This window comes from Archocentrus centrarchus, unplaced genomic scaffold (genome assembly GCF_007364275.1).
Source record: "Archocentrus centrarchus isolate MPI-CPG fArcCen1 unplaced genomic scaffold, fArcCen1 scaffold_26_ctg1, whole genome shotgun sequence".
NCBI classification, from domain to species: domain Eukaryota; kingdom Metazoa; phylum Chordata; class Actinopteri; order Cichliformes; family Cichlidae; genus Archocentrus; species Archocentrus centrarchus.
The window spans coordinates 6,743,376-6,764,661 of NW_022060256.1; the positions used below are offsets into that span (position 1 = coordinate 6,743,376).

The 21,286-nt window shown below is 40.8% G+C and overlaps 1 protein-coding gene across 1 annotated transcript in view; it reads left to right on the forward strand.

Annotated features, from left to right (window-relative positions):
* unc13ba (unc-13 homolog Ba (C. elegans)) overlaps nt 1–21,286 on the forward strand; it is a 187,428-nt gene that overhangs the window by 108,300 nt on the left and 57,842 nt on the right. Inside the window, exons 12-21 of the mRNA XM_030723400.1 lie at nt 1,334–1,383; nt 1,529–1,604; nt 3,004–3,009; nt 7,282–7,356; nt 9,898–10,117; nt 10,193–10,420; nt 17,435–17,576; nt 18,743–18,912; nt 19,082–19,197; nt 20,610–20,773. Coding sequence (XP_030579260.1) covers nt 1,334–1,383; nt 1,529–1,604; nt 3,004–3,009; nt 7,282–7,356; nt 9,898–10,117; nt 10,193–10,420; nt 17,435–17,576; nt 18,743–18,912; nt 19,082–19,197; nt 20,610–20,773 — 1,247 coding nt within the window. The remainder of the gene's footprint in view (nt 1–1,333; nt 1,384–1,528; nt 1,605–3,003; nt 3,010–7,281; nt 7,357–9,897; nt 10,118–10,192; nt 10,421–17,434; nt 17,577–18,742; nt 18,913–19,081; nt 19,198–20,609; nt 20,774–21,286) is intronic.

Sequence of the window (21,286 nt, forward strand, 5' to 3'; positions counted from 1 at the left end):
GTCATCATTTAACTTTTTTGCGAACACAAGTGCTTCCAAAAAAACAAACAAACAAACAAAAAACCAAAGAAGAAACTTTTCCTTCCTGTCATCAAAGCTTCTTCCTGTTACTGAAACTCTTTGATCTGTCTTGGTTGCAGTGCATCATTTACATTGATGAAAGCACAGCCACTGGTGTCCTCTTTGAGTGTGTTCACCCAGAGGATATGAATGAGCCCTTGTACCAAAGGTTGCTTTTGGGTATTTACCATACCAAACGTTTTCTGCTGGCGCTACAATTTTCGACCCCCTTGAGAGTAATCTATCACCTGCCACTCAAGAGTCCCTTACTCCTCCAAGGCATCAGCAGTGGCCATTTGCTGAATTAGAAAACATTAATTATCTCCTTGGAAAGCTGGCCTCACATTAAAGAGGAAGGAGAAGCGAAATATTAAGAGTCATTTTCATGATAAATTATACATGTTAATGAAACATTTATGGCTTCAGACCCCATTTGTCTGATAGCTCAGCAACTGTGCTGCTTTTAACGTTACTCGAACATGTACAGCACAGTGAATAATCCGGGGTGTGGCTTGTTATTTCACATGATGAGTAAAACTAGTGGGTGACTGTTTTTTTTTGTTTTTCTTTTTTCTTCTGTGCTGTTTTACAGATGGAAGTCAAGATGGAGATCAGGTTACTCGTTTTGTGGTTTTTCTCCCATGAAAATGATAAACATAACATTTTTAAAGGAACTGTTCTTTCTATACATTTTTTCTATATTATTTGGACATTTTCATCATCCCTGTGTCTTTATTTAATTTTCCTTTTTCGTTGTGTTTATATCGCTTCCTGTAAGCCCTGGTAAACGCTCAGTTAATCCTGACTGCACTTTACAAGTTTTAAGAGACGTTGACCTCAGTCCACAGGAGTTCAGTCCTATATGCAATAATACCATCAGGAATATGCCAGTATTAATTAGGACCTACTGTAAAAGTGATTAATAATATTGGTCTCTATGGAATTTTTATTACTACCTGTCAGACAAAAAAAAAACATAGTTAATATTTGGTGTGTGTTTACTGGGAGCCCGTGTTGTTTGTGTTTACTTTACAAGGTGAAACCACATTAATGAGGCTCATATATGCATGGGGACAGTTCGATTGATCGCAGGGTCCTCTTTGGCATGCAATACTGAAACTCAACCAACACATTTGAGTCTCTGTGCTTCTGTCTTATTTCCTTTTCACTTTCTTCTGTATCTCATGCTTGAGCATGTGCATGCACCACTGTTAGGAGTCCAGTAAAGCCAGACCGAATAGCTGAATGCATGACCTATGACATTCTTTTTCAGAGCCGAGAACAAGATGGTGACCTCAGCAAGCACCCATGGGCCAAGCCAGGGTCAGTAAAACCCTTTTTGTGTGTGTGTGTGTGTGTGTGTGTGTGTGCGCGTGTGTGCGCGTGCAAGTGAGAGAGTATGATGCACTGGATTTTCTTTCTTTAAATACTGATCAATACTTTTCCGCGTTGAATTGCTGTGTGCAGGGGGGAACACACCGTTTGGTATTGACAGCATGCCAGATCTCCGCAAAAGGAGGCCCATTCCCCTCGTTAGTGAACTGGTACGTACGCAGCACTCAATATTTTCCTTCTGACATTTTAATTTTGACCTTTTCTGATCCTAGACTTGATCTGTTAATTAAAATAAAGTTTGTCTCCTTTTGTCTGTAAACTGACCTGTATGTGAATATGCAGATATACCAGTTTGAAAATGTCGCTCAATACTGCATCAGTCTCCCACATGAGATCGATAAAACAGGTTTATCATTTACAGTAACTACAATGCTGGAGTCATGTGGCGCTGGTATGAAGAATAAACAACATGCTTAATCAAGTTTCCCAGCTGATTCATATTTGATCATATCTAAAAATATTTTGGATTTCTAATTTTTGACAGAGTACAGAAGGTCTAGTATGTGTCACATACTTCCTCTCCATTCTCTTAATTTGGAAATAACAGCAATGTTATTTTGCACCTGTGTCATTGATATTGATCACAGTCACTTAAAATATATGGTTTTATAGTTACAGGCAGGATATTTGGTTAGTTAATAGTATTTTTATTGCATGCAAAAAAAAAAAACTGTGAAATTCAGTTTGTCATCTGTCCGAAGCAAACTGTTTAAGCTCCTCCCCCTTTAAGCGAACTTTCCTTGATTGGCTGCTACCATAAACAGAAGGATTATTCAGCAAATGGTCAGCAAAGGGAGGGCGGGGCTTCTGTGCTCACAGCCAAACCTGTGTGCCTCAAATGGCCATACAAGGATATCCACTCTTATTGACATCACATGGAGCTGAGAGCCAAAAAAAACCAAACAACTGCCTGAAAGCATTCAGAGCAGTCTGAAGCTGAGCTTTTGGCTCACAGGGTTCACTTCCATATGTTCCAAGCTTATGGATAATGGCTCAATGTCCAACTTTTGCTAGAGCGTAGACACTGCTGGGGCTAATGGTGATCATCAAAGCTACCATAGCTCTCTCATTTGTTTTGTTTCATGTACTGATTACAGAAATGTGTATCAAGAGGATTTTCTGTCTTGTCTTGGTTGTTAATAGTGTTTAGTTTTTGTCTCTCTTTGCAGCTTTGGTGCTTTGCCATAACCTTAGTTATGGATTTCAGCTGTAATGGCCCATTAAAGGCCTTCAGCATCTGAAGTGACAAAGAAAAAAAAAAGCCAATCTGTGCAGATGGGGTGATGCAAAAGTTGTTCATTCTACAATCACGTAATTTGATTCTTTAAAACTGATAACTTGCAGGCTAGATGCAGGATATATGCATGAAATAGCACTTGTACAGCGGCACCCGCTGTGTAATAATTTGTTTGCAAGCACTGAATTGTTGGTTTCAGCGTAAAAGCCGCTGGTCCTCTCAGAGGGGAACCTGTTTGTTTTGTCTCTAACCTTTCCTTTCGTCTTGCTTTCTTTCTTTGCACATGTCTCCCTGCCTTTGTCGGCCCTCAGGCGATGGTGAGTAAAAGATTTCAGCTGCTGTGTTTTGCTATTTGTTTGAGGCACTTTGTTTAAAATTCTGCATTGCAGCAAAAAATTTTGATCTGCTTGGTCCTGAGTTTTTTTTTTTTTTTTTTTGTGGATTCAGATAGATTTGGTATGAGCATGCACACACAAACCAAATGAAGCATGCATCCATTGGCTGCAGTCTGAGTGGTTAAAGCTGCGAATATTCAGTCTGACTCGTCTGATTAAAGAAACTTGTCTCCTTTGATTTGAAGCGATCCTCCAGAGTGAAGTTCGCACTCTCTACAGCATAAGTAAAAGTGACAGATCAGGTTTGAAGGGATATAAAGAGTCTTGAACGAGCTCGTCTAACTTCATCAAGCTCAGTCAACTCATAAACCACTCTTCATAAATGAAGAGTGAGTAAAACAGATGGGAAATGATGTTCGTGGCTGAACACAAAACTGTACGGATAGAGCTGAAGTACTTAAGAAGATAAAATTATAAAAACTCAGAAGGAAAGAAAAAAAAAAGATGAGCAAAATCTCAACAGACCAAGAATGTAGGAATGCAGCCTTTAAAAGTCAGAAAACGTTAAGATTTGTTTGATTAGATTTGATTCTGGTATTTATGTCCATGTGCTGTTGAAATTAAAATATTTGGTTCGGTTAGAGCAAACATATTTGCTCCGAGGTGTTACCAACATGGCATTTAGTAATATGACCTTCTTCTACAAGGATATGCAGATGTGAATTCCAGATACTCTTCACTTTGCTTGCCCACAGACAGTAGCCTCCAGTCCAGGCTACATGACCACAGACATCCGTGTTACTTTTTCAGCACTGACTGACCTCTTTTGGGCACATTACAGCTTATTTCACCTTGGTCTGTCTACCTGTCCAGTAATATCACATCCACTTCTATGAGCTCAGCTGTCAGAATGGATTAGGAGAAGCTCAGCACTTAGAAAGAAAAAATAAATTTCCCAGTGAGTCATAACTGGAGAGGTTTTAATTCTTTAAGTATGCTCAGTAATGTTTCAGGCCGATGCACTCCAGTCAGAGAGGCTTATGTCAGGGAACTGACCACGTCTAACAGGAGAGATGATGGTGCTTTAATGGGGCCTGCAATGAATATTCAGAAAATACAGAAGCCTAATTTCACTGATAAATATACACAAACACAACAAACCAGTTAAATCAACAATGCTTAAAATACCAGGAGGCTGTGGTGTTGGCTTGTGATCAATCATCAGAATAACAGTGACTAATCAAATGGTCTTATATCTCCTGCACATGCATGATTATAAATTGATCTTGGTTGTCAGTGGCTCAAGAAAAGGGACACTTATGTGAAGCAGCTTATTCCACTTGGCTGATATTAACGTAAATTCAGGGCTCAGTTTGATTCAGTGGTAAGCTAGCATTGAAGGTGTAACAGAACATAATTACATCTGCTAGGTTAGCCAGAAGGACCTGAGAATTTGGTTTGTTGGTGTAGATGGTTAGGACCTTGAATGTAGCATGCCACTGGAAATGGTGCATAATTCATGTAAAACAGCTTGGTAGATGAATACCGTGTTTAGCAGTAATTCCTAAAGTGGCCCCACAGTGGGCATCGGGGAACTCCAGGTGCAGTAAATGAATAAAAAGGCAGTAGCAGCAGGATTGAATGTCAGATATGCCCATTTTTGATCTAGAACATTTTTATAGCACTTCTCTACTTGGACCGAGCGCTCAAGGTGCTTTAAAACACTCAACACAGGTGAGGAAAGAGTTCAAATGGAGAAGTGGCTATCAGGTGGCAAAAGGAGTGCTGTGCATGGAGAGTGAATACCAACAAAAAAAAGAAAAATCATCAGAAGATGATCTACATGAACAAAACAAAAGTAATTAAGTAACTCATCATAGCCGTGGTGCAGCGGGTTCATCAGGGGTGTGATTAAAGGTTTGGGTCGCCTGCAGGCTAAAAACTGGGCTTCAGCATTCTTAACTTCAGGGATGCTGCTATACACAACCTTCAATGTGTGAGACTCACTAGATTTATCTGACACTTCAGTGGGGATAGACGTGTGCTTGTCAAATGATATACAGTACCTTTCCCTTTTCTCTGCTCAAAACCCTCACTTCATATAACAGACCATTTTTGACATTGTAAATTACCTCCACATACATTGCTGGTGGATTTATGTCACCTATAAACCCAGAGTCTATTAATTTTGCCACTTGATGTCACAAGATGAGGGTAATGAGCATCTCTTCAGCTCTGATTTGATTTCCTCCTCGGTAATTTCAAATGAAGGAAACTAAACTAAATGCAGGCAACTAACAATCAAAAACTCTTCATTGCACTCAATCAAAATACTGTGAAGAGATTAGGAATGAGTCATTTTGAAAATAAATGACTTTGATGAGTTTAACGTAATGATAACTGACAGCAAGCTGCTGTGAAAGGAATCACTCGGATCAAAGGAGTCATGCGTGTACCTGAAGAACATTTCTCAGGTGTGGCGCAGCGTTAAAATGAGGAATGAAGTGGATTCAGCTTTAGGATTTTCTTCATAACAATGCATAACTTCACAGAAAAGCTGTTAAAGAAAAGCTGTAACAAGGACTAACCTATCTTCCCTTAAAGAATACGTTTGATATTTATTATTGGTTAATACCTCTCTGATAGTTTCACATTATATATAAAGCACCAAGTAGCAGTCAGTTAACGTAGCTCAGCGCTGAGACTGGAAACAAGTGTAACAACAAGTGTTGGTACAAATAATGCAGAGGGGTGGACTACAGGCTCTCTCTGTGTTAGCAGACTTGTCCGAATGTTAAATCCAAACCAGTAATGATATCAAATTCATTTTCAACTCCAGGCTTTCAGCGTAAGGCTCTGTGTGCGCTCGTTTGACACATCACTTAAATAATCAAGTGACGCCTACTCCGGTTAAAAGGAACGGGTCGTGGAGGGATGTGAGGGAGAAGGAAAAAAATGTTCAAATAAGACAAGAGAGCAGTGCACAGAAACTGGTAAATTCATAAGCTAATATTTAATTTTCCTCTCAGTGCATCCTTGATACTGCTCTTTATCTCTAACATGATGACTTTACATTACAGATAAACTTTAAACTTGATCTATTCAAAGATGATACTCAGGAACTGCATTCATATCTGACTGTCCCATAATAAAGGACAGACTACTGATTGTATGGAAACCCAAATAAATGATATTTTCTGCTCAATTTGCTGAAATTCCAGCAGCGTAAAACCAAAGTGCAACCTGCTAACCTAGACAGATTCACTGATTCATGTCTCCACATGGTGGAGTTTACCAAAGGGTAAAGTGAGCGTAGTTAATCACCTTGCAGGGATCAAGAAACTTACAGGGGCAGATAGCTGGGGTAAGAAAATTAGAGAGCTGATAAACATTATAAATGTAATAGTAACAAATAAATACTTAATTCCTGCTTTATACCCTTTTAGGGTTGCATAAATATCTTGATGTACTTCAGTTGATTGTCTTGTAATGTGTCAAATTTGATTCTCTGTGTTAAAAATGAAATATTGCTCTAGTATCAGTATTGCACATAAGATCGTTCATAATTCTGAGTATACTTCATGTTTATGGATTCAACACCGCCATAAAAACTCAGTCATGACGTGGAAATCTGTTTTGTGAGCAGCATTTCGTGACAGTACTGTAATGTGAGTTACTCCATGATTAACCCCCAATCAATAACGTAACCTGTGAGTTAACAGCTTTACATACATGATTAGCTCCAAATCTATATCGTTTATAGTAAATATTGTCAGGAAAACGAGTGTATGTGTGGAATTTTAAAGCAAAACTGAACACAGTCTCGTACAGAGCAGGTCATCTGCTCTTCTTAGCAAGTAAAAACTTTACAGCATTGAAAACTCTGGCTTCAGGCTCAATAAGCTCACCAGGCAAATGTGACTGAAACGTTCATACTTTATTGTACATCACAAAAGTCCTCACGACGGTAGCATTGCAAACATGCGTGAGAGTTTGTCCTCGAGGAGACAACAAACACGAGTGGTGTGTTTCAGAAAGTGCTCTTCAAAGACAAACGGAGAACAAATGTGTGTGTTGCTCTTGTGATGTCAAGCTCACACTAGTTTCAAAGTAAAGAAAAGCCCAACATCACACAAACTATTGATTTCCTGAATTTTAAAGCTGAAAGTTTTCTTTGACTTTCTTTTCTTTAAACTGTTTGTTTCTCTGTGCCTGTGAATTCCTGATTTCTCTGCTTTTCTCTCTCATTTCTAGTCTATGATACAGTCCAGGAAAGCTGGCCTCGCCCACACACTGGCCACACGGACCTCCCTGAAAGATGAAGAGCTCGTGAGTGGCAGATGCATATGCCATACAGACACACACACACACACACAAAAAATACAAGTATGAGTTACCTACGGGGAGACTTGTCACCTCGATGCCAGCTAATGGGGGACTCACGCAGACCTCAAACTTATTTTTACAAACACTCACACACACTTTTTTTCCTCCGACTGTTTTCCTGCTGTCATTATCCTGCAGCCATATTGTTAATCTGTTTGTTGGAGATCCAATATACTGCAGGCTCTGGGTTTTGCTGAGTCAACTTCAGACAGCTTCAGGTTTTAATGGAGGCAGGGGCAGACTTCATGTTTGTGTATTATAGTTCATTTTGTGCTTCCTTTCCGTGCCTCACTGTGCCAAGTCATGATGGTGATTACATTATATATCAGAAGACGCATTAATAATTAAATGGCATAAAATTGGTCACTGGATTTGGCAGAGAATGATACAGCAGAGGACAGAGGAAGTGCCAAGTTTTAAAGGTTAGTACTTTCCTTTCACAGTAAAATTGTACATGAAAAATTAAGAGCCTCTTATTTGAAGAAAAAAAACCCCCAGCTTACTGGAGCCCTATATTTGATTTCTTGTGGATCTTTCTTCAGACAGTATGGAATAATTATTCACAAGCCTGCGCAGCTCAAGTGCAATGCTAAAAATAGAGCGTGCAATAAATACTGGCTCACCTCACCTTATAACTTTAGTTTTAAGGCTCAGGGTCCTGGTGGTGTCCCGCCTTGTTTTCTATAATATATGAACTTTGATGCATTGTGTTGCAGATGTGGCCCAAGGTTTTAATCGCCTTTATTGCAAACAAAATATAAGCAGTGGTGCAGATTAAATTTGTCCTTTTTTATTTTATTGGATTCCAGTTGCACAGAGGTTTCTATGATCACGTCAGAGAGAGACGGGAGCGCGCTGATGTGCAGGCTTTAAGAGTGAACTGTCTCTTAATCATTGCTTAAAATACAGATCTGCATAAACATTTGTACAAAAGTACATTACATGTTCATGTGATTGTAAACAACAAGTACCATACTAACTGTTATTATTATTTCTTGATATTAACAAGAGGAATGCATAGAAACATTTTGTGCTGGCGTGTGAGCAGACACTGAGCAGACAACCCATGAAAAAAAAAAACCACATTAAAAATGTGCTGCCAGAATGCCCCCCCCCCAAAAAAAACCAAATAAATAAACAATTCCTTTTTAGCCATCAATAGCCACAGTACCAGTAACAATAACAATAGTAGACAAATGAAAATCAGAGGTAATAAAATCACATAAAAGCATATGACACAAAGCGAAGCCAAAAGGTCAGATCAATAAAAATGAGAGCAGATAGAAGTCAAACAAAGGCCAGAGATGACAGAAAGAGAAAAAATGTTTTAATACAAAACTGTATTTCCTATTAGTAACACCACTACACCAGCATGTCTAACATGCTACCAGTAATAAGGAAAATAATAAAGAGAGCAATAACAATAATAATGGCTCACTTGCCCTCTACAACATTCACCAAATCAAACTGGGCTTCTTGACAAGGTGTCCTCTAGTCTTGTGGAAACGTGTTCACCTCCTCCCACGCTCCTCCCACACTGGACAACACCAGAGTTCAGTTCATCAGAGGAACGGCCTAGAATTACATTCAAATGAATCGTTATACATAATCAAAGCTCGGTAATTCTAGAAGACGCCTCCTTAAAATGACTCTTTAGTTAATTTCCCCTCAACTTCCCTGCATTACTCCTACAGACCTTACTTAAATCAGACTATAATGAGCACAACTGGCTAATATAGTTACTAATTCACACACTTTGCATCATTACTGTTTGTGAAAATAGTCTTTGGTGCATTTGTGTCATTCACTTCATCATCCTCCAGCATCATCGCCTGGAGGGAGGTCATGTGTTAGCAATATAACTCAAAATGAACCAAAAGTTTGTGGAAGCATTCCTTAAGGACCCAAGAATATATGATTTCATTTTCAAGGTCAAGGTCACCAAAATTTTTCCTAAATTTAAAATTCATGTGTCATTGAATTTTTCGTGTATCGTGATTACTCGGGTATAAACAATTACTGCTGATAATTCGTCTTTTTCTATTTTAAATTAAAACAGAAATTAAAACAAATGAACTAAAAACCTACTGGGGTACATAAACTGTATCAAATATATCCAGACCATTTATGCCATTATCTGTTCATGTGGATCTGAATATTTTTAATAAAAATCTAAAATCGTATTTTCCTGTTTTTAAAAGCCAGTGCTATAAATTTCTAGTCTTTGTGATCTAGTCATTTATGATGGAGTATGACAACACTGGGTGATATCTATTGCAGCGTAGTATCAGCACATACTGTTGAAAATTTGGGGTGGGGGAGGTGTGCGCTCCACTGAGGCCCTTCTAGTTCTGGTGTGTCTCTGAGCTGCTGTCTGCTCCCTCTCTTTGCTTTCTTTTGAAAACATCTTTAAAAACCTGTCATACTCACACTCTCTACCTCTGACTGACCTTTTCTTTGTCACGTTCTCTTTTTCTCCAACAGAAAAACCACGTATACAAAAAGACCGTCCAGGCACTCATCTACCCCATCTCCTGCACCACACCACACAATTTTGAGGTGTGGACCGCCACCACGCCCACTTACTGCTATGAGTGTGAGGGTCTGCTGTGGGGCATCGCCCGGCAGGGTATGCGCTGTGCAGAGTGTGGGGTCAAGGTGCACGAGAAATGCCAAGAGCTCCTAAACGCTGACTGCCTGCAGAGTAAGTAAAGTTATTAAACTACGTGACAGCTGAATTGTGTGGCAGATGTATTTATTATCTTTGTGTCACCTTCAGGAGCAGCCGAGAAGAGCTCCAAGACTGGGGCAGAGGACCGGACGCAGCACATCATCATGGCCATGAAAGACCGGATGAAGATCCGCGAGAGGAACAAGCCAGAGATCTTTGAGGAGATCCGTAAAGTGTTCGACGTCTCCAAGATGGTCCACACCCAGAACATGAAGGGCATTAAGCAGAGTGTCCTGGATGGCACTTCCAAGTGGTCAGCCAAGATCACCATCAATGGTATCTTTTATCAATTTTTTTATTTGAAATTAAAAACCTTAACAGTTGCCCGAGAACTCTGATGTTTTGAGGTAGTTTTAAACTGGAGTACAGATGCTGTGGATGACGGCAAGCTTGCTGAAACCATATTGCAGTATTTTACCAAGTTTTCATTACAAAGCATCCTTGATCTCTCATACACCTCAGTCTTTGTCTCACTTTTAGCTATTAAACAATAACAAAACAGAAACACTCCTAAACACTTTTAGATTAATTTCCAGAGCTCGTGTATTTAAGATACCTTCTAGGAAAAGTAAAACTCAGATAGATTTTTTCATTCTAGTAAAATGTAATGATCCACTTATATAATTACTACTTACTGCAGCTACTTTTTGGAGAATTTGAGCCCTTTTTTCTCTGTTAATCTGTATAAAGTATTTCAGTTAGGCCCCTATTAGGCAAAAGAGGATCTCCCCTTAGCATAAGGCAGTGAGAGCATTAGCAAGACAGATCAAATCAGATATGACAGATATGAAAGTGATTAAGTTGGAAATGGCAGGAAAAAGCAGAGCTGGGGTGGTGGGTTGCAAAGTGGTTTGCAGAGGCAGCAGCAACTGTAACCAGGCTCAAGGGTTAAGGGTTTCAGCTAAGCTGTCAGCTCTTTTTTTTTTAAAGCCTGTCATGTCTGGCAGATTTTGCAAGCAGAAATGTGATCTGCACTGTTGTGCCAAACATATTTGCTCTTACAAGATGAGCTGTATAGATTCTGTATAGGCTCCTCTTGTTAATGTTTGTCCTTTTAATTATTTAATTTATTTGTGTTATTTTTCACATACATATGCCTGAGTTGACAGCCTGAGGGGAAAAAAGAAAGAAAAGACAAAGAAAGAGGAAGAGAGAAGAAAAAAAAAAGGGAATGGGGAGAAAATAGAAAAAATGGTCATTAACCCCTTAACTGGCAGCAAAAAAATCACCTGAAAAAAACTACATAACACCCTGTAGTTATTATTGGCCTGAACAACCCATTTCATAGACTATTAACTGACCGCGTCTGGTCCGCCCGCCGAATGAAGTGTATTTATATGGCAGGCTAGACCCGCCCATTTTGATTGACACCTCATTCGGCCAATCATGTTAAGAAATGGGTTTCACAGAGCCAATGATAATCAGAGGGCATCACGTAGCTTTGTCAGGTGATTTAGTTCAGCTTAGTTACATGATTGGCCGAATGAGGTGTCAATAAAAATGTGAGGATCTAGCCTGCCATATAAAGGGGACTACAAACGGCCCATCACCGGGCCCTGGCCAGTTAAGGGGTTACCTACTGTACCTGTAAGAGAAGAAAAAAAAAAACAAAACTTGGAAAAATACATTTATGTGGAAAAAACAAAACAAACAAAGCATGGCTACACAAACCAACAATTTTGTTGTTTTGTGATTGCGTGAGTGTTTGTGTCTATGTCATGAAATGTACTTACTAATGAGGGCGCAAAGCTGCAGCTCCGCCCATCAGAAGCCAGAGGCAGGTAGAGAGAGAGACCCAGGAAACCCGGGCCACCCGCAGCCCATCAAGAGCCACGAAGACCAGCAGCCACACATTCTAACGACAACGGCATGCCCGCCCCAGCAGATGGGAGAGGGAGGTCCCAGACAGAGCCCCCCCAGTCTAGGAGCAAGGGCCCCAGAGAACCCGAGGTGACGGGAAGCCAGCCCCTCCCCAGAGGCCAGCCCTCTGCGCAGGCCAGCGGCACGGCCCCAGGCTCCCAAACCCCCCCCCCAAAGCGGACCACAACCCCCCAGGGGAGCCGGACAATACCTGTGCCAGAACATCCAGTCCCGCCCAGGAACCCCAAGGCACCCACACCCTGGGGGGCGGGGGGGGCGCAGCAGGGAGGCAAGGCCAACAAGGCACACAAAAAAACAAACACACACACACACAAATACACCCACGAAGACTGTGACAAATACACAAAGACACACATTCATCCACATCTACCCACCCTCTGAAGTTGAGGCAAGTGGACCCCCACCCAACCCCCCACCCCGGGGGTTGGGTGGTGTAGGAAAAGGTGTAGGAAATCCAGGTGAGATCAGTTTTTATGAACATGATTGCATGTCTGCCTTAGCTGTCCTAATGGCCAATTATTATTACCAAAATTCTGCTGGTAAATGCAAAAAAAAAAACACAGCTGTAACAGTGCTTGGAGACTCTTTTCTAAATGAGAACTGCTAACTAATCAGGAGCTCGTTGTCAAAATATCAGTCAAGCAGGCCTCAGAGGACAATTTCAGGCACTTTCCCAATGGTGTGACTGTGGTTGAAATTGGAAAAGCAAAGCAGCCCCCCCCTCCCCCCCCCCCCCCCTCACATATTCAAATCCCAGAAGAGTGTTAGGAAAGCTGGCACAGTTGTCATCGACACCTGTGTAAACCTGCAGCTGTGTAAAAGTGAGTGTCAATGAACAAGAGCACGACAGTTTCTAAAAAAATATCTGCCTTCCACATATTCATAAAGTATCTTCTTTTTCGCACTCTGCTCTGAGCTGTGAAGAAACTTGAACCGTTCATGGGCAGGGTTTACCCATTTGAACAGACTCGCATCCCCACTCCTCTTTGCCACACATCATCAGGACCACCACTGTTACCAAAGCAACCAGACATATCACACCGTATATTGGCAGCAGTGTTTCCATAGCAGCCATCACACCTTGTCTCCCCAATCACCAGAGATGAGCTTCTTTAAAGGCGAGATACAAGGATGGGTGTGGAGCTGGTGCTTTGTTGAAATCTTCACTCTTTTCTGCTGAACAAGTTCAGAGAACTCAAATCATCTTTTGATGGGTCTTTTTGATATGCAGTAAAGGGATTTTTTTTTTTTTTTAAGTATACATTCAATTCATTTCAATTCAATTTAGCACCAAATCACTACAGTCTCCTGCTTTATATCGTAAGGTAAAGACCCCACAATAATACAGTTAATTCATTGTAGCTGAAGTCCTCAAGCTAAACAGTTTCATATCAAAGCTTTGGATACAAAATCTTTTTGAAGTCTTTCTGCCAGTGTGGCCACAAGAATAGCTGCCCATTTCTCTGTGGTTGTAAATGAGATAAAACCCTTATAATGCTCCAGTTTCATGTCTGTATATTCATCATATAGCTTTAACCAAAGTGAACCCTTTAAACATGATAAAGAAAAGGCTAAATGCATCTATAAATTAATCAAGCTGTCTAAAATGCCAGTCATGTCACCCATCTGAAATCCAAGAAGGAGCACTTCTAACTTGAAGCTGGTTTTGTACAGACGGTGAGCTGTGACTGAACTTCACAGGAAGCTCTTTGAAGAGTCACTTGATTTCAGGGGGGAATAACCAGTTAATATTCAAAATTCTCTTTAGCGCAGAGACATGTCAGGTATGGCCACCAAATGAACAGATAGCAAATATATGATTGGAACTGATATGGAAACATTGTGACTCATAACTGTACAAACTCAATTCCAGAAAAGCTTTGACGCGGTGTAAAATGTAAACAAAAACAGAACGCAATGATTTGCAAATCTCATAAATCCATATTTTAATTTTAAATTTGATGCCATTGGGGAAATGGGCTTGTACGTTCTGCTTATATTATAAAATATACGAGTGTGTACGAGCAACCTTTCTTTTTACCCAGTTTAAAGCTTGTGATGCAATCATCCAAAATTGGTGCCAACTTGAAATTCATTGCTTCATGTTGACCTCTGACCTCCTGTTATCTCACCTAAAATTTATTACAATTACCTGGATAAGGTGAGATAGAGAGGTTAGGAGGAAAGAATATCAATAATAGCTACTAAATAAAAAAAATCACTGCTGTTAAGTAATCGGTAATTTGATAAATGTGCTTATTTGCTTTCTCTTGGGAGGTTACATGCTGCTACTTCAGGCAATTACTGCTCCGAATCACAGATTACTCATGCGGACAGAATATAATCAGTGTTACACTCATTTTGGACATCACCTGAGTTCTTGCTGGCCACAGTAATGCTAGGTGTTTTTGCTCTTAAAGCTAACGTGGTGCTGGCTGTAGGTTTATATTTATGGAACAAATATGATGCTACTGGAAAGTAAATAAACTTATTTCCCCAAACCATCAAAGAGTTCCTTTAAGCACTGCAGTGTGTCAAGCACTGAGAAAAAAAACAGTGTATTTATCAGACAAGTAAACTGGTTTCCCTGACTACAACCTGCAGAATTACTATTACAGCGGTACCTGCACCAGTGATATTATCACATCAGTTCTGGTCCTTCATGGTCACAGTATGTAACAAAGGCCGCACTAGACCAGTGTTTGAACATCCATTTAAGAAGACATCAGGTCAGGTTGGCAATAGAGCCTGAGTGATAGTTGTACAGATGCCATTACCTTCTGTCCTTCATGAAAAAATGGCCTGACGTGGAAGGCATGATTTAGATGTTTTCTGTATAAATGATCAATTTAAATAAAACCAGAGAGGAATTATAAACATAAAAACAAATGCACAGCAGAGTGGATTTCTACTTCCAGCCCATCACTCACTGTGCCGGCACTAAAGAGCATCACACAGAATTGCAGTGCTGACTCTGGAAGGGCAGGGAGACAACTATTATTCACTGTCACAGTCTAGAGATCCATACAAATAAGTCATTGTGTAACACACAATGATGCAGGAATATAATTTACATATACTCGTCAGGCACTTCATTAGGCACACCTTGCTTATACTGGGTTGGACCCCCTTTTGACTTCATAACTGCTGTAATTCTTCATGTCACAGATTCAGTGAGGTGCTGGAAACAGTCCTCATTGATTTTTGATCCATATTGACTCGATGGCATCACACAGCTGCTGCAGATGTGTCAGCTGCACATTCGTGATGTGACTCTTGTGTTCCACCACATCCCAGTTGTGCACTATTGGATTGAGATCTGGTGACTGTGGAGGCCAATTCACTTCACTTCACTTCAATTCAGTTTCATTCCAATAATGCCAAATCATAACAACAGTCACCTAAAGGTGCTTTATATTTTAAGGTAAAGAACCTACATTTGAGTGCAGTGGACTCATAGTCACATGCAAGAACCTGGTGATTAGATTTTTGTAATATGGTGAAGCAGCCATCAGAAGATTGGTACACTGTGGTCATAGAGGGATGGACATTGTCAGCAACAAACTCAGGGAGGCTGTGGTGTTTAAATGATGCTCGTCCTGTATTAAGGCGCCCCCACACCATTACACCACCACCATGAACCTGAACAGCTGATAAAAAGCCAGGATGGATCCATGCTTTCATGTTGTTGATGCCAAATTCTGACACTATGAGAATGTGGCAGAAGAAATTTGAGACTCATCAGTGCAGGCAGAATTCTCCAGTCTTCTGTTGTTCAATATTTGGTGAGTCCGTGGCAATTGTAGCCTCAGTTTCCTGTTCTTAGTTGACAGGAGTGGCACCTGGCGTGGTGTTCTGCGGCTGTAGCCCATCTGCATCAAGGATCAATGTGTTGTGCATTCAGAGATGCTCTTCTGCATACCTTGGTTGTAACAAGTGGTTACTAGAGTTACTCTTACCTTTCTATCACCTCAAAGCAGTCTGGCCATTCTCCTCTGACCTCTGCCACAAGGTATTTTCACCCAGAGAACTGCTGCTCACTGTGTAGTTTCTCTTTTTCAGACCGCTGTCTTAAAACCCTAAAGATGGTTGTTTGGGAAAATCACAGCAGATCAGCAGTTTCTGAAATCCTCATCCAGCCTGTCTACCATTAACAATCATGCCATGTTCAAAGTCCCTTAGATCAGTTTCCCCCTCATTCTGATGCTCAGTTTGAACTTCAGTTTGAACGGCTCATCCTGCCTATGTCTGCATGTTGAAATGAACTGAACTGCTGCCGTGTGATTGGCTGCTTAGATATTTGCATTAATGAGCAGTCGAGCCGACGTACCTAATAAAATGACCAGTGGAGTGGAGATGTTCATAAATGGCATAAATGTTTGTTTTTTTGTTTGCTTTTTATCTAAAAACTGTGACAATCTGTATGTGTTTCGTATCCAAATAAGTTAAAAAGGGCATAAATTAAAAATCGATGCATTGGTCTGCTTTTTCTGTTATTAAATATGGAAAGAAACGTCCCCCTTTTAATTACAGTCACTGTTTGCTGTTAAACTGCAACCATTTTTGGCCTCAGATGCACACAGGCTGTGGATTGGCTGTCATTTGCTACATTTCAAATGATGACACACTTTTCAGCTCATATTTCAGTCCATTACCTCCCTCCTGGTCCCAGAAAATGTGCATACATGTTGCTTAGTTGATTTGTCTACAGGCTTCAGCTCTAGTTAAAGTCTGCAGCTATGAATAGTTCCCCTTATCAGTATGTGCTGCAGAAATCTCGCTTGCCTTCTCACCTGGATTAAAGTGACAGTGAGGGATGGCAGGAATGAAGCTGTACCTCCTTGGTACCTGTTGACCTTCTGTAGTTAATAAATGTCTCCAGACACAATTCAAATCATCCATCTATCAAAACAGTTTTCTGTCACTTGTCTGGAGTGAAGCCAGACAGAGCCAAGTATCAGAGGAGCTCTTCTTATTTCATTTATTGCTTTGTTGCCTTCGGAGAGTGGCACAGATACAACATGCAGAATACAGTGTGCAAAAAGGAAATACTATGTGCTGGTTACACTACAGTCTTCACTGCACTCTGTCCACTGGGACCACATCATAGCTTCAGGTTTATGAAAGCCTGCTTTCACTACGTGTTGCGCAGAACCTCGTAGTTATTTAAGAAATTTAGTAAAAAATGTTACCCAACATCTGCCTGTGAGTCATGAGTATTGTGTTACGAGGCTTTGCATAACCGTGTGGGTGATATTGTGTGTTTTGGTGTGTGTGTGAATGAGAAACAGAAAGATGATGGTAGGGAGTGGGTGTTTTGTTGTTCTTATGCAATTTTCAGAGTCATTCTGTGTGTGTGTGTGTGTGTGTGTGTGTGTGTGTGTGTGTGTGTGTGTGTGTGTGTGTCAGTTGTCAGTGCCCAGGGTCTCCAGGCCAAGGACAGGACCGGTTCCAGTGATCCTTATGTGACCATCCAAGTGGGTAAAACCAAGAAGAGAACGAAGACGATCTACGGCAACCTGAACCCAGTCTGGGAGGAAAAGTTTAGCTTGTAAGTGCATGCTGCTGTTTTCTTCCTGTTGGAGCTGGAGCTCTCCAATGTGCTGAAAGCTGCTTGGTTCTGTCACAGTGACCTGGCTGTGCAAGAAGATGATTTCAGATCGCTTACCTCAAGGTCTCACACATCCACAGGAAACCCACACAGATGATTTCACTTGGTTTATTAGAGGTCTTTTCAACACTGTGTGGGTTTGTACAGATCGTTTCTTGCTGCCCTCTTAGCTGTGTTAGACCTGATCGCACCACATCTATGGAATCCAGTGGAACAGATGTAAAGGTGTGCAGGACTTTAAGTAAACTAGAAACAGTAAAATGCATATACATCAGTAGTATCAGATGGTACTATGGATAAAATTGATCAAAATAAAAAGTAATAACTAATTAGATTTTTTTGCTTTCAAAGAATTCGTACCATATATCCATCACATATACACTGTGTGACTGTGGTGGTGAGGTTTTTACAGCCACGCCAGTAAAAACCTCACCAAAATGGCTCAGAGGTATTTCCACGGGATCTCCGGGGATGTCCTGTGGTTGTTTTGGGTCCAGTGGGTTGCGGTCTTGGGATCATACTGGAATATGTGAAGATTAATGCATGGGTCATGCCCATGGCCTCATTTTCATCAAGTCCTCCCTGAGAAGTTTTTGTATTGTGGTCAGACACTGTTTCCGTGTGGGTGGGTGGGGGTGGGGTGGGGGGTGTGATTGCACTACAATAATGTTAACGGGGGGGTAAGTTTTCAAAGTAACATCCACGTGAATGTTTGGACTGAAGAACTGTGTTTAAAGGAGCCGGTCATGTTAACATGCACCTGTCAGTTAAACCAGGTGAAGTTAAAGCCATAACCATGCATCATGTTTTCTCTGGCACAATTTTGGCACCACTGTCACCTTGCATATTTATATATATATTGATTTGATTGTATAATCTGTCTAGTATTTCAGTTTGTAGTTGGGACATCTATTTTTTTTTTCCAAATGTAGCCAAGATTAAACATTTTTTTCCTTCAAATTAATGAGTCAGTACCAAGTGGCTACAGAGTGGTAATAATTTCAAACATATGCTCATTTTTGCTCCGGGCATGTGTACGCACCACCTTAGCCGTCTGCTGCCACAGTTGTTAAAACACCCCACCCACCTGTTTCCTGTCTGCACAGCGAGTGCCACAACTCGTCAGATCGTATCAAACTGCGGGTTTGGGACGAGGACGATGACATCAAGTCACGAGTAAAGCAGCGTCTGAAGAGGGAGTCAGACGACTTCCTGGGTCAGAGTATCATCGAGGTCCGAACACTCAGTGGAGAGATGGACGTGTGGTATAACCTGGGTATGTAGTCACTCAGAACCAGAGTTTCAGAGTGTTTGTTTGCTCATTAGCACTACAGCCGGAGACGCTCACTGTTTCTGTCCACCTAAAGTGCAACTCAAATTCAGATCTGAGTGATGTTTCAGTTTAGAGTAATTGTGTTTTTGTCCGTGTGTTTCTCAACCTACAGAAAAGAGAACGGACAAGTCGGCGGTGTCGGGTGCCATCCGTCTACAGATCAGTGTGGAGATCGAGGGAGAGGAGAAGGTGGCACCCTACCATGTGCAGTACACGTGCCTTCATGAGGTAAAGCACACCAGACCTGTCATGGGGAAACTGACTACAGGCCAACAGTATGCTATAGCATAACTTCTGTTCAGATAAAGGTGACAAAAATGTGTGTGAAGTCAGGAAATGGTTAAAACATCTTCAGAAACAATAGATTAATCTAGTAAATGGTCCATTGTTCCATCACTGAATCAGATTAAGACTGTAGGAGACGCTGCCCATGAAATCAGAAACCATGCCTGATTTAGCAAATTGCTCCTTGTAGGTTTTCTCCTTAGTCAGAGCTGCACCCCTTCCTGCTAGGCTGCTGTTTTCATTATTGGGGAAATCTGGCCGGGGGGGGCTGTGATAGCATATCCAGTCAAGTCAAGTCACCTTTATTTATATAGCATATTTAAAATAACAGGAGTTCCTGGGCTCCATAAATCCAATTACAAAACTATGTGATTAAAAAACAAAAATAGCAAAACAAAAACTGCAATATTTTAAAAAATGCATTAAACAGATAAAACAGTATAAAAACCTTGAGCAAAAACAATGAAAGGGGCCAAAAAAAAATATATAAATAAATGTAATACTACATGCTGTGATTAGAGATATGAAGTCTGTCAGTCTGTGATCAGTTTGTGATTGAATGGGGTCAAGTTTCTAATTACATGCAGCCTATTTGTGATAATATTTTGTTAAATCAGCAAAAACTGCAAATCTGTCTCCATCTACATACAGAGAAATTCACATTAACTACTTATATTCAGAGTCCAGCCACAACCTCACACATTTGAAACAGAAATTTCTCCACATATATTGACGTAATCGCTGCAGAACAGCGATTTAACTGCACGGTGACGTCGGCGCTCAGCGGGCGGAAGGTGCTGAAAAACGTTGGAAGGATGAACTGAACGTTGTGCCGCAGTTCAGGTTGTTTCCAAAGAGTTCCTGAGGATGGCACGAACTCAGTGATGACCTTCTGACCCCAAGGGATGAATCTGTAATGCTAACCTGTGAATGTCAAAATACGATGAGCGAGCCTGGACAGTTTGCACACTTCCACTGAAAACCTTTGTTTGGTCTGTCATCACTGAAACGGATGTTTTCTCTCTGCAACAGTTGAGGTACAAAAGCAAACACGAGGTGGTCAGAACAGTGCTTCTAGGGCATGATCTAAAAATACCTGCCACCCTGAAAGTGGTGCAGAGATGCACAATGTGACAACATGTAAGAGGAATCGGCCTGAGATATTCATAAAGGTTTTTTGAGGATCTGATTTAAAAACAAAAACAAAAAAAAAGATGATCCTGAGGAAATATTTCTGATATCTGCAACTGCTAAGACAAACAGATTTCTCAAGTTGCTTTATGTGATAATTCAGTTGTATATATGAAAAATAAAAGATTTTAAATATGAATTTTCTCCATCGTTTTTGTGTCTAGAATATGTTTCACTTTACGACGGATGTGGAGGCAGGAGGCGTGGTGAAGATCCCCGCTGCTCAGGGAGACGACGCATGGAAGGTTTACTTCGATGAAGTGCAACAGGAAATTGTGGATGAGTTTGCGATGCGTTACGGCATCGAGTCCATCTACCAGGCCATGATGTAAGTTCAGCTTTAAAATGTGTACGGATTTGAGCTTGGATAGAACCCCTCCTGCAGGCTGTGCTGTGAGGTGATTGTATGTGAAGCAAATCAGGAAATGCTTCAAATTAGTGAGCATTATTTGCGGGCCTGGGTGTTTCCTGTATGTTGATGTGATGGGAGATATTATTGTCATCAACTATAAACAGCATGCAAATTAGTTTATCTCATCTAATGAGAAAAGATGACCCATCACCTCAAAGATTTCCCTGCTGTTTGATTGGATCATTGTGGGCAGGGGGACGGAAAAAGCGTTCACACACACATCCTGGTTTAATTGCATTAATAAGGGGCTTAAAGGGACACAGAAATCTGTGTGTTTGTTTAGTGTGCCGGGAAAAGGAGCACAATAATATAACACAATCATATGGGGAAATATTGAGTGAATTGAAGCTGTAAGCAGAAATGGCCCAGACTCTGTCCCAGTGGAAATGTGGATATGAGCCATTCAGTGACACAGCCAAATGAAAATGG